Here is a 12,500-nt window from a genome sequence, read left to right on the forward strand (position 1 = left end):
TTGTCGATATCCTTTGTGTCGCTACGTTCGGGGCGAGGGGGGGTTCGTCCGCGGTTGGTCTGTGTACGTCGTGGGGTGTGGCGAGGGAACAGCCACCAGACGCCGAGGTTCCTCATGCGGCTACACCTCCTACACACGGTCGGCTGGACCCTGACGTGTGTCTTTATGTGTTTTCTGCCTGCAAAGCGGAGCGGCACTAAAAGTCTCTGGGTGTGTGAAGGCTGGGGCCCAGGGGAAGGGCTGCAGCGTAGCTCTGCTGCGGGGCCCCTGAGAGCCCCATCACATCTTTCTCCTCACAACCCCTCCCAGCGTCCCCTGAGTGAAATCACGCCCCTGGCTATTTTTTTTCGATCCTACTTTGCTGTGCTGCTCCAGCACCACCGCCACCGCCACCGCCGCCGCCGCCACCGTCGCCACAACCACAACTGCCAGTCTCCCGGGGCTCGCTAATGGGGGTGGAGACGGGGGCTCCGACTTACCACGGGTCCCCGTGATTTCATCTCCTGGCTGGTCACAGCCACAGCCCCCCCGTCCCCCCACCCCCACGCGGCTATCTGCAGGCTATCAGCTCCGGTGGCACCACTCCCGTCTCCGCAGCAGAGAGCTCTATCTGCAGTCAAGTGCGGGAGCCCTCGCTTTGAATTAGCTGTGGCCTCGTCGCCCTGCGTGATACAACCTCTGCTCATCTCCCTCTCCCTCTAATATCTCATAATGATTCATGGTAATAGGTGAAAGCCGTTTGTTCTTCTTTTTTTCCTTTTTTTTTCCCTCTTCTTCCGATGTGTTTCCTCCGTGTTCTGTGCGTTGCACATTCGCGTGGGTACGGAGTCGTATGGCAGCGTTTCAACTCTCCGTCTCACTGTTGTCTTTTATTTGCCCTGGCGGCTGAGAGAACGAGGCGGGCCGGGGAAGAGGAAGAGGAAGAGGCTGGTGTTCTCAACAGCTAGTCTGCACTTTTTCGGTTGTAACCCTCCCACACACAGTAGTACACACACAGTAATACACACACGGTAATACACACACAGTAATACACACACACACACACACACACACACACACACACACACACACACACACACACACACACACACACACACACACACACACCACCAGCACCTCCAACACCGCCTCCCAGTGTCGGTATCGATTCCCGGGCTCCTCTGGGAGCCGCTGGGCTGAGTGAGAGGAAATGGAGAGGTCCAGATCTACTGCAGCCGGGGGGCCCTCCCTCACTGTCTGGGGTTCCTCCCCAGAGGGAGCCTATGGCTGTTCATGACCAGAAAACTACAGCCTCCTGCAGCACCTCCGACCCAGAGGGGCCTGTTCGCCTGGCGGCCATCTTGGTTGCTAACGCCTAGCTTAGAGGGCTCGCAGAGTGAATGTGGATGAGCAGCAGCATGCTAGTGCTAGTCCTCAAAGCTAGCCACCACAGGGAGAAGGCTGATACACAACCTAGACGACGTCTGTAATTGCATTTACATTCATGGCATTTAGCAGACGCTTTTATCCAAAGTGACTTACAATAAGTACATTTTTCAGAAGAAAACGTAGGGTTTGTTTGTGTAAAGACCTGCCTGATGCAGGGTTCTCTTGTCTATAAAGAGAAGCAGGCAGGTGGGTAATAGTTTTGTGCAAAATGGCCTCTGTTAGGTTTCCAACTGCGTTAAGTCTCACACGTAGTTAAGTCTCCAGACGCCGTTATGTCTCCGACGTAGTTAATTCCCCGTCAGTGTCGAGTCTCCGACGCTGTTCGCTCGTCCCGTCCCCCCCGTCATGTCTGACGGATGGATGTGACGCTCATCCATTTGTCTTCATGCTTTGATTTTTCTTCTTTCTTTTTCGCAGCCGACGACAGAATCACTCGGTCCGCTGTTTTCAATTTTCCTCTCTGTGGCAGAGGGAATCAATGAGGAATCGGAGAGAATAAAATTACAAAGTGCACACTCGTCCTGGCCCTGGGTTAGCTCCCTGGAGGGTTCTCCATGTGTTCCCAGCCCCCGTAGGAAATGGAACGGTGCAATCCAGAGTGTACTGAAGGCCGCGAGTTGGAGGATTCACACCCGCCAAAGTTTATAATTCCGCCAAAAAGAGGACTTAATATCTGACTATTTATTTTTGTCATCGAAGCCTGTGTGTGTTTGCCTCTGTCTGTGTCTGTGTGTGTTTGCTGTGTGTGTGTGCTGTGTGTGTTTGCCTGTGTGTGTGTCCGTCTGTGTCTCTGTTTTTGTGTGACTCCGTGTGTTTGCCGTGTTTGTGTATGTGTGTGCATTCAATCAAATTCACAAAATCGCTCCATGGATTTATCAAGCCCAGACAAACAGCAGAATCATCGATCGATTCACTCGTTTTTTCCTGTTTTCTCGTCGCTTTCCTCCGTTTGATTACCTTTTTTTTATGCGTCGAGCGTCACCTCGCGTCCACCTGTTTGCTTTGGGTTTCTCTCCATCGCACGTCGATCCTGACACAGAGCAGCCGTCTGATCCAGGGCCAGCCCAGGCCTGTCTATTGGCGTGAGGCCGCTCCCTCCAAGCACGACCGGCCGGAAGACGTTCCAAGCTAGCGAAGGCATCCGCGTCACGCCGGAGCAGCCGTGTTGGAAGACAGTGAGAGGCGCTGGGTGGCGTCCACTTCACCGAGCGCTGCGCTCGCTTCCCGTCATTTAACAGACTTTAAGTCATTCATGCGGACGACTCGGGTGGATTGTGGGAAGAGAAGGAGAAGCTTCCAGGAATCCTTTCTCTACAAAAGGCTGCAGTGCCCGGAACTACGCACTGTGTGAGGTGCTAGTTTCGGGGGGGAGTGTTTGACGGAGGTGCAGTAGGGTGGAGTCGGGTTCAGCGAGGTGACTAGTGATGTGACGCGCCCCCCAGGCGCCTGGCACGCCCCACCCTGGTGGCTCTGAGTGGGCTCGTCCACCACGAGGACACGGGGGTGGTGATGGTTGTTTATTGCCAAGGTTGAGTCTAATGATACGCAGCAAGGGGTGTGAGGGCTGCCAGGCCGTAGACCTCTCCCTGAGTGTGTGTGTGTGTGTGTGTGTGTGTGTGTGTGTGTGTGTGTGGTGATGAATGGCTCAACCTGTGCACATTGACTGCTCAATGGACAACAGGTGTGCAGCCTCACGCGGCCCCAGAGATGGACCAGACTGACCGGGCCGGGTGAGGCCGCTCCAGCCAGCCTTCACCACGCGCACTCCCCAGTGGCAATAACTGAATATTAACTTTTTTTTATAAGTGTACTTATTTTATTTACACCCGTAAGCAAGTTTTAAATCAACCGTCATCATTATATATTTTTGGGGTTTTATTTTTTAAAAACCTACTTTAAATGCAACCGTGAAACTGGTTTGTTTGAGTCTAGAAATTCAGCAACCAAAAAGCAACAAAGTATTCACACCGCAAACCTTTTCAGCAAGCTCAGATATTTCTGTGCGATGAGAGTACGCGAAAAATAACAAACCCATCCCAGGGTTTAATTTCTGATCTGATATTTCATTGTGTATTTAATACCTTAGACTTTAGAAAATAAAGAAGAAGTGTGTGTGTGTGTGTGGTGGGGATCTAATTAGTCTTTTACAAATACATTTCTGCTCTTTGCATTATTGCAATGCATGCAAATGAGAGTGAGAGGTGTGTGTGGGGGGGGGGGGGGGTCTGGGGGGTGTTTGTTCAGCAGTTTGGAGATATCTATCAGCAGTAATGGCCACTCACAAACGCAGGCGGGCTGACAAACTGTCCTCTGGGGGCCCGTCTGTCACCAGGGAGGGCCGGGCTCCCTCCCGCCCCACCCTCCCCCCTCCACACCCTCCCTCCCTCCCCTGGCTCCACGGCGGCTCCCTGGAGGAGGAGGGGGGGAGGAGGAGGAGGGGGGGAGGAGGAGGGGGGGGAGGAGGAGGAGGGGGAGGAGGCGGGGTCAGACAGGGGACTCTGCATACCGGGACGTTAACGGCGCTGGGATCGCTGGTCGGGGCGGGGCCGGCGGTGATCGATCAGGCCCGCTAAGGTGTGATGGATCTCTGGTCGGACCCTCATACTTCTCCCCCCCGTCCCCCCCCCAACGCCGGGAGTCAAGCCTCTGATATTTAGCTTAACCTTTCGAGTCCCGGAGGGGCTGACAATTTGTAAATGAGTATGTCCCCCCCCCCCCCCCCCCCCCCCCCCCCCCCCCGCGCTCTGCTGGTGTCAGGGCGGGCTTCTTCTGCCCATCAGGGGGGGCCGGACCCCACCACGAAGCTGTCTGCAGACATGTTGTGGAACAGAACATATGATGTCGCTATTATTGAAGATAGCTGTGATATGATATTATAGCTATCCAATTCTCCTTATGTATGGCCCTGTGATGTAGGGAGAACTCTTCAGATGTCTCTGCATGCGGATCCCCCATCACAAGTGTGTGTTCAGCTCTTAACGCTAACACATACATATACATATTGATTTCTTTCAGCGTCCTCCATCAGACATACAATGAGTACATATACTAAAGCCTGCATTTCACAATCTGAAACAAATCCCTTATTTTTTAATGCCGCTTATAAAATAAATACAACAGACATGGGAGAGATGTTTTTTGTTAGGTTAGTGCTATTCAAACTTGATTGCATTAGCTATTTGTCTAACTCTTCACTTTGTTTGTTTCCAACCATTTTTTATTTTTTAAATGGTGTTCATGTTTACATTGTTTGCTCCATTTAGAATCTGCTCAAATCCCTTCACTTGATTTAAGCCATTCAACATTTCTTCACGTCCTACGGAAAATGCGTTATATAGTTTTATCAGTTTCGCTGTGGCCTTGCAGTGGCCTGCTTTGTGTTTCTGATCAGGGCCGTGTCAGAGCGGCCCTGAGTGTTCCTCTTGTCACTCGCGTCCTTGAACAACATCCACGAGGCTCGTCGGAGCTCCTCTGCAACCTCATGCATCCCTGGGTTGACTCATTTGGAGCTCGGGTCCGTTTTATTCAACCAGCGCTGAATAGACGACACAAACATCCTTGAGACTCCTTTGTCCGTGTGAATACCAGGTCCCAGGTCGGCCACCTGCTCGCTTGAGCCTCTGTGCAGGTCACTGCTCAAGAGGTCGCTGTAAAGTGCGTGTGTGTTTGTGTGTGTGTGTGGGAGTGAGTGTGTTGGTGTTTCTGAGTTTGGCAGACAGAGAAACAACCAGGAATCTTTTCTCTACAAAAGCCCACACTGCCTCGACCACTTAAACACACGCACACAAACACACACACACGCACACACAAACACACACTCATACACCGACACCCCATCCAACCTCCTTCCCCCTGTTTGGTATCATCGACGGATGCATTTACACAGGTAGCAATGTTGGTGTTTTCGCAGACGTGGGTTTGAGTTAGTTCATGCTTAATAGTGATAACTACTACATCATGTGTTGGGCTGCTGTCAGGACCTAGATCCAGGAGGCGCCTCTCCGCTATGCCTTTGACCGAGGAGGGGGGTGGGGGGGGGGTTACTTAGCTGAAGACGACCTTAAAGTCTGTTAAATGACGTGAAGCGAGCCCACCGCTCCTTAGGAGTTAAATCCTGGTTCCCCCCCTCTCTGAGAAGCCCCCCAGGTCGGTTCATGCGGGTGGTCTGGCAGGGATACGTTAGTTCAGTTGTCCTCCACTGCTCTGTCATTGGGACCGACTCGTTCTCATGGTCAATGTGTCGTGACCCACTTTTATGCAACTCAAACCAAGATAATCTACTCCTCCAAAATGTGCTAGTAAATGCACAATGTAAACATCAAAACAAACAGAATGAAAGTAATATCTTCATCCCTGCATTCAAAGGATATAACTGGCAATAAAAAATAGAAGAGGATCAAATAATACAAATGTATATATTTGTATTTTTTATTTTATTTTGACCACACACTCCGCGACCCATTCAGAACAAATCCCCAAACAACTTTAGGGTCGCGACCCACCAGTTAGGAAACACTGTTAGTTTGTTTGTGGATCATGAAGTAGGTCAATTAGTTCAGCCAGCATGCGTTCATTTGTTTATGTTTGTGCTTGAAATGAAAGTTGGCCAAATGAGTTGGTGGCACTCTCAGTGGCCTCCCTCTATTTTATTTTATTCTTTTCAAGTGCCGTGTGATGTCCCCCAACCACAGACACAAGCACACAAAGTTGCATGCACACTCACGCACGCACGCAGGCACTCACACACACAGCTCTCTCCCAATCTCCCTCTTCATCTTATTCTCAGTGCCTAACTCTAAGTGTTTTCTTTTAATGAAATTCACTGTAAACGGTGTAGCCAATTAATTGTAGCACAGATAAGCCCTGCAGCCTTTTAATTACAGAGAAATCACTGGGAACTAAAGTAAATAAATAGTGGTGATATAAACAGACCCTTTTCCCTAGTTGCTCTCCGCGGTCACATCTCACGTGCTGCCCTGTGAATCCAGTCTCGGTTTTGGTCGAAGGATAGGCTATTAAAAATTGCAACCATAATAAATTATTGTTTGCCCTTATCTGGCAGATGCCACTTAGGGACGTGAAGTTTTTAATTAACCATTGTCAATGCGTGTCCGTCTAACTGAACAGCATCTGCGAAATGACAATAAATGTCCAAATATTTATCAAGGGGAGGGGGAATATCTGCATACAAACAAAGCAATTGAAAGGGTTTTTGTGTCTTAGTGTGTGTGTGTGTGTGTGTGTGTGTGTGTGTGTGTGTGTATGTGTGTGTGTGTTTGCGTGTGGTTGTGCACATGTACGTGTGTGTGTGTGTGTCTTGTCTTTCCCCAAAAATGAATGAATCCTGTCCATGTGTTGCTTCTGATATCGTTTAGCGTATGCTAATTAACGTAATGGTCTTGATCTGTGGAGAGTAGGGGAGTTTGTGTGTCTGTGTGACAAGGACGTGTTGAATGTGTGGCAGAGTGCCGGTAATCAAAACCATATATGGCATTGCAAAGGCATTCAGCCTTTGCAATTTGGTGACACCTGCTGCTGTGTGGGACTTAATGATAGAGTTGGCCAAGCCGGCTTTAATTCAGGGGAACGCTATACATAGTATTCCAAGATCATGTAGAGTCTCCAAGGGCTTCAGGGACAAACATTTAAAGCTTAAGTGAGTGTTGACCCCCAAACTGATTGTGCTTCAATATACCTGGAGTAAAAGCAGGCAGAAACCTTTGAAACACAGCATAAAGAGACTTTATCCTTGGGGTTCCAATGCTACAGTGGATCCCTCTGATATGAAGGGAATGGATGCAATATGGTGCCAGCAGTAGAGGAAAAAACGAAAAGCAGAACTTTGTGAATAATGTGTGTGGAAAGTAGCAGTTGTAAAGAATCAATTAGAATGTACTTTGACAAACCTTGAAGGGCAGAGAAATGCATCTAAACGGAGTAACAAAGTCCAAAGTACATTAGGCATGTTGCATTTTTCAGATTTTTTTTACTTCAAAACATAACCTACTCTAAGGTCAGGCTTTTACTGTACTTTAGATGTTTACAGTTTCACGAGCATTGCCTCGAACATCACAGACGGCGAGATTGTACCAAACACAATAAGCCTCTCCTATTTTAGATCCATGGTTTCCACCTCTTCCACACGTACGTGCTGGTGTGTGAAATGGAGTCATGAACCATCCAAACGATCTCCCAGCAATAAACCTCAACCACCAATGAAAACGCTCGACACAACTGACACATTTATTTAATATTTTCCCAGAAATCTAGGGATGGGGGGCGTGAGGGGGGGGGGGGGGGGGGGGGGGGGTGAACACATGTACTGCTTAGTGTGACAACGCGTATCCCATGGCGACCGTCTCCGCCATGCCCGTCGCCGGGGACTCCGTCGGCGGACAGGAGCCCCTCAATGCCCCCTGGTCATTATACAAGTGAGTTTCCTCGAAGTCGCCCAATCACTATCTTGTTAGGCTGTGACACGAGGCCCCTGATGTGGCAGCTCTATTAGCCAGCGGAGTGCACTCTGCAGACAGGCTGCCTGGCCCCGTGACTCCCCACGGGTTGACGGGGTGGGGCGGGGGAATGTGGGGGTGTGGGGGGAGCTAACTGCCCAGAATATCTTTCTTTTTTTTCTTTTTTTCGGGGTGTTTCTGGGAAACAGTGTTTCTGTGTATCGTAGCCTCGGGGTGTCTTGGAACAGGCCTCCCTCGGGGATCTGTGTGAGGGAGGAAGTCAGGCCTGCTCTCTTCTGACCCACCCACTTATATCCCTGAGCAGACTCCTACTGTGCGCTGAGGAACAGGGCTTTGAGGCGGCGATGGGGGGTGGAAGGCCGCCGTGTGGACGGAGAAGCTTTATGAGGTCGGGCCGAGGGCGAGCGGCCGCTCACACAGATGTGTTTCCCCCTCCTACTCAGCCTCATGTGAAAGTAGTAATCCAAACGAGCGCAAAATAATAGGCCTTGGTTTGAAACTGAACCGAACAAAAGTGAATACAAAGAGGACAAAGGACAGACTCACACAAACACAGAACACCTGTGGCGGAGCAGGAAGGGGCCACACAGGTGTGGTCAGCTGCTGATCTTTAAAGGTCCCATGGCATGCCACCAGGCGTGGTGTGATTGGCCGGTACAAGCCGTTTTGGAACTCTGCCCCTTATGACACCACAGGTGGGCGTGTCCACCTAGATGTGTGCTCGATAGATCAGTCTCCCAGGTGGACTGTAGCAAACGTTGCTCATCTATCCGTCACACATCTAGGTGGACACGCCCACCTGTGATGTCATAAGGGGCAGATTTCTGAAACGGCTTGTACCGGCTAGTCACAGCACAGCTGGTGGCATGTCATGGGACCTCTGAACCCAACCACACCAACACATACAACCCATTAAATAATCAACACTCCAACACAACAAGGGACATTTGCAGCAACACAAATTGCTGCGACCAAAGGTCAGAACGCTCTATCATCTGTTTGTTGTTTATTGGTTTGAGGGTTTGGCTGATTAGCATAGCGTTATGGCATCTCCTCATAGCATGGCCTCATAGGGATTCCTCATAGCATAGCATTGTAGCATTTCCGCGTAGCATCGTATTGTAGCGTTTCCTCATGGCATAGCATCATAGAATGGGCTTATAGCATAATCTCCTAGCCTAGCCTTATAGCATCGTCTCCTAGCCTAGCCTTATAGCATCATCTCCTAGTCTAGCCTTATAGCATCGTCTCCTAGCCTAGCCTTATAGCATCATCTCCTAGCCTAGCCTTATAGCATCGTCTCCTAGCCTAGCCTTATAGCATCATCTCCTAGCCTAGCCTTATAGCATCATCTCCTAGCCTAGCCTCATAGCATCATCTCCTAGCCTAGCCTTATAGCATCGTCTCCTAGCCTAGCCTCATAGCATCATCTCCTAGCCTAGCCTTATAGCATAGTCTCCTAGCCTAGCCTTTTAGCATCGTCTCCTAGCCTAGCGTGCCCGTCTAACAGCGTCCTCCCCTGATTATCCCAGACACTGGGTGCTGAGGACCGGCTACAGCTCCAATCTGCACCTCATTACTTTCCCAAAAGGCCCGGGCTTAGCGCGGGGTAATAGACAGAGGGCCCCTTCGCCCTCATTTGTCACGGGCTCCTGGGTCTGAGGCAGAGCCCCCCCTTGAGCACTTGTTGCCGAGTGCTAATCCCGCGCGAGACACCAGCACGCTCCTCTGCTTAGCAAACCTCACTCTCTGCCCGTCATGGCTCATGATTTCACTTTCATTTGATGTTTTAATGAAATCCCAGAGACTGCCGCTGACTGGCAGGCCCCCATTGTGGGGAATTATTCCGTTCTAAGTGCAAGTGGTGGAAACGCGACTCGCCAGTTGTGTGTTTGTTCGCTCCTTCGCTTCAGAACAAGACAGTGGCTGCACTGCACCGAGCAGCCGCGGTGGCTCCCCCATACAGAGATGTGTGGTGGACAAAGCCATCGTTAACACCTCGTTAGTGTCCCTGGTTATGCCTCCTAATGGCGCGTACACAATTACAACGCTGCGGAAAAACGCACAACCCTTAATTCTAATACAACTCATACGGCAGGAATTTAGATTTTTATGTATCAGATAACATGTTTTTAATTTCGCTCGCTGCTGTACAGAGGGGAAATTTATGCAATTGCTGACATTTATTCCTCTGCAGACCACAAAATATGAACCACCGGCACCATTTATTCAGTTCATTGCAAATAACTGCTACAGGGCAGTAGCCAAAAACGCTAGGGAGTGATTGCTGATGAAAAGGCTTGCGTATCATTAGCCAAAGTTACCAAATGTACCAGATGAACCCGCGCTCCCCTTCCACAATGTAAATCAAATGAAAGCACTGCTGCTGTTGTTCTCCACAACACCCCCCCCCCCCCCACGCTGTCGAGGAAGCTCTGCTTGTTCTGTGATGGGCACTGTTGTGTTCCTCTCTCTCTCTCTCTGTTCTCTCTCTCTCTCTCTCTCTCTCTCTCTCTCTCTCGCTCTCTCTCTCTCTCTCGCTCTCTCACTCTTTCTCTCTCTCTCTCTCTCTCTCTCTCTCTCTCGCCCTCTCCCCCACTCTTTTTCTCTCTCTCTCTCGCCCCCCCCTCTCTCTCTCTCTCTCTCTTTCTCTCCCCTCTCTCTCTCTCTCTCTCTCTCTCTCTCTCTCTCTCTCTCTCTCTCTCTCTCTCTCTCTCTCTCTCTCTCTCTCTCTCTCTCTCCCCTCTTTCTCTCTCTCTCTCTCTACCCCCCCCTCTCTCTCTCTCTCTCTCTCTCTCTCGCCCTCTCCCCCCTCTCTCTCGCTCTCTCACTCTTTCCCCTCTCTCTCTCTCTCTCTCTCTCTCTCGCCCTCGCCCTCTCCCCCCTCTCTCTCTCTCTCTCTCTTTCTCTCTCTCCCCCCCCCCTCTCTCTCCCCCCCCCCCCCCTCTCTCTCTCTCTCTCTCTCTCTCTCTCTCTCTCTCTCTCTCTCTCCTGATACTTGCTGCTCGTTACGATTTATTGACGGCGTTTGAACGCTTTGCTGCTATTAGGGGCCTCCATTCTATAAATGAAGAGCGGGATGCCTCCTGCTCAATAACCCAACATGAGCCGTGGAGCGGGCGTCCGTTTGATTACGGCCGAGGCCTCCGCAGATGATCCGGCCGTCAACTGCTTTAACGGTATATTTAGGTAATTAACTAATCACGGCGCCCAGCGCGGCGGTTGGACGCTATTTCCCCGCCACGTCGCCGTGGACGACGGGGACTCACTCAGCCCCGACGGCACCGGAGGAGCGGGTGCTGGGGGCGGGGGGGGGGGGGTGGAGAAGACTTCTCTAATTAAAATGAATCTGTGACAGTCAGGAACACTAACAGTTACAAACGGCAATCTGATGCTATTCAACGGGGGATTCTCCATTAATTGGCAAAATGAGGCTCATCAATCACACGGTGGGGGGGGGGGTGTGTGCTGCAGATAGCGCTCTGTCAGGGGCCCCCACCCCCCCCCCACCGCAGCGGGCTGCGTGTCTGTGGGACACAGGCGTGTGGAGAGAAGCAGCCATTTCCCCTCGCTGCTCTCCATCTCTCGCTCAGCACTGTCACTCCCCATTCTCTCTCTCTCTCTCTCTCTCTGTCTCTGTCTCTGTCTCTGTCTCTGTCTCTGTCTCTCTCTCTCTCTCTCTCTCTCTCTCTCTCTCTCTCCCCCCTCCCCCCCCCCCCCCCTTCAGTCTATCTTCAGTGGCCACATGTGGTTCTTGGTTCTCCTCTCACTCTGCGACTCGTCTCAGACAGGCTTTGTTTTCCCGTGTCACATTTCAAATGTGTATCTTTTCTTCTTAGGGTTTTTTCTTCCGCTTCCATTCACTCCTTAGTCCAAAGTGTCAAAAGACTGCGGTGGAATTTGTGGACTTTTGTAAGATAGTTTCTTAAAGTTACGAGGCGCGAGCTGAAAGGCTTGTAACCCCACACTGTGTTTAATTGTTACATGTCACGAATACTCTCAGAACGCTTGACTCCCTCGCTAACTCACTCACTAGCTAACCGACTCGCACCATTCTCCCTGGTCCCGTTCTCCCTCCACGATGATCAGACTTGATCCAGCGCCCTGAGACGTACCCCACCACCACCACCACCCCCCCTGCAGGCCTTCTCTATAAATAAACCCTGGCAATAATTGACTGTTTGGTCAATACCGCCGATCAATAGATGACTCCTGTTCTCTCTGTCGCTCGATCGGTTTAGGCAATCACTGCGATCGCTGGCTGTAAATTAGTAATTATGCTCCCTGGCCTCCCGGCCGGCCCCGTCGACACGTCTGGTGCACGGTGATAGCGGGTTCGGCTCGGAGCGGTTACACCGGCGTACGTACGGTACGCGTTATCGTAGCCATGTGGGCGCCGCCACCGCGGCGCTAATAGCACCTGACGTCGCCAAACAGTCTCACATAACGACACGCACTCCGGTTGAAACTCTCGTTAGCCCCGTCGTTAGAGGGAACCGCTGTTTTGTCAAGGAAGGCACGGCGCTCCACAATTATGTCCTGATGGCCGCCCTCCGACCCCGCTAATGTACAGAGAGCCAACACGGCCCCCGCCCCCTT

At 51.1% G+C, this 12,500-nt stretch overlaps 1 protein-coding gene across 1 annotated transcript in view; it reads left to right on the forward strand.

Annotated features, from left to right (window-relative positions):
- The window catches only part of diaph2 (diaphanous-related formin 2), a gene marked incomplete in the record, with an annotated part of 364,953 nt that overhangs the window by 285,730 nt on the left and 66,723 nt on the right, over nt 1-12,500 (forward strand). The window contains 1 exon segment of the mRNA XM_030368457.1: nt 1-6. This exon segment is cut by the window's left edge and continues 119 nt beyond it. Within this exon segment, the coding sequence (XP_030224317.1) occupies nt 1-6 (6 nt within the window).

The sequence above is a fragment of the Gadus morhua genome, chromosome 10 (genome assembly GCF_902167405.1).
Source record: "Gadus morhua chromosome 10, gadMor3.0, whole genome shotgun sequence".
NCBI classification, from domain to species: domain Eukaryota; kingdom Metazoa; phylum Chordata; class Actinopteri; order Gadiformes; family Gadidae; genus Gadus; species Gadus morhua.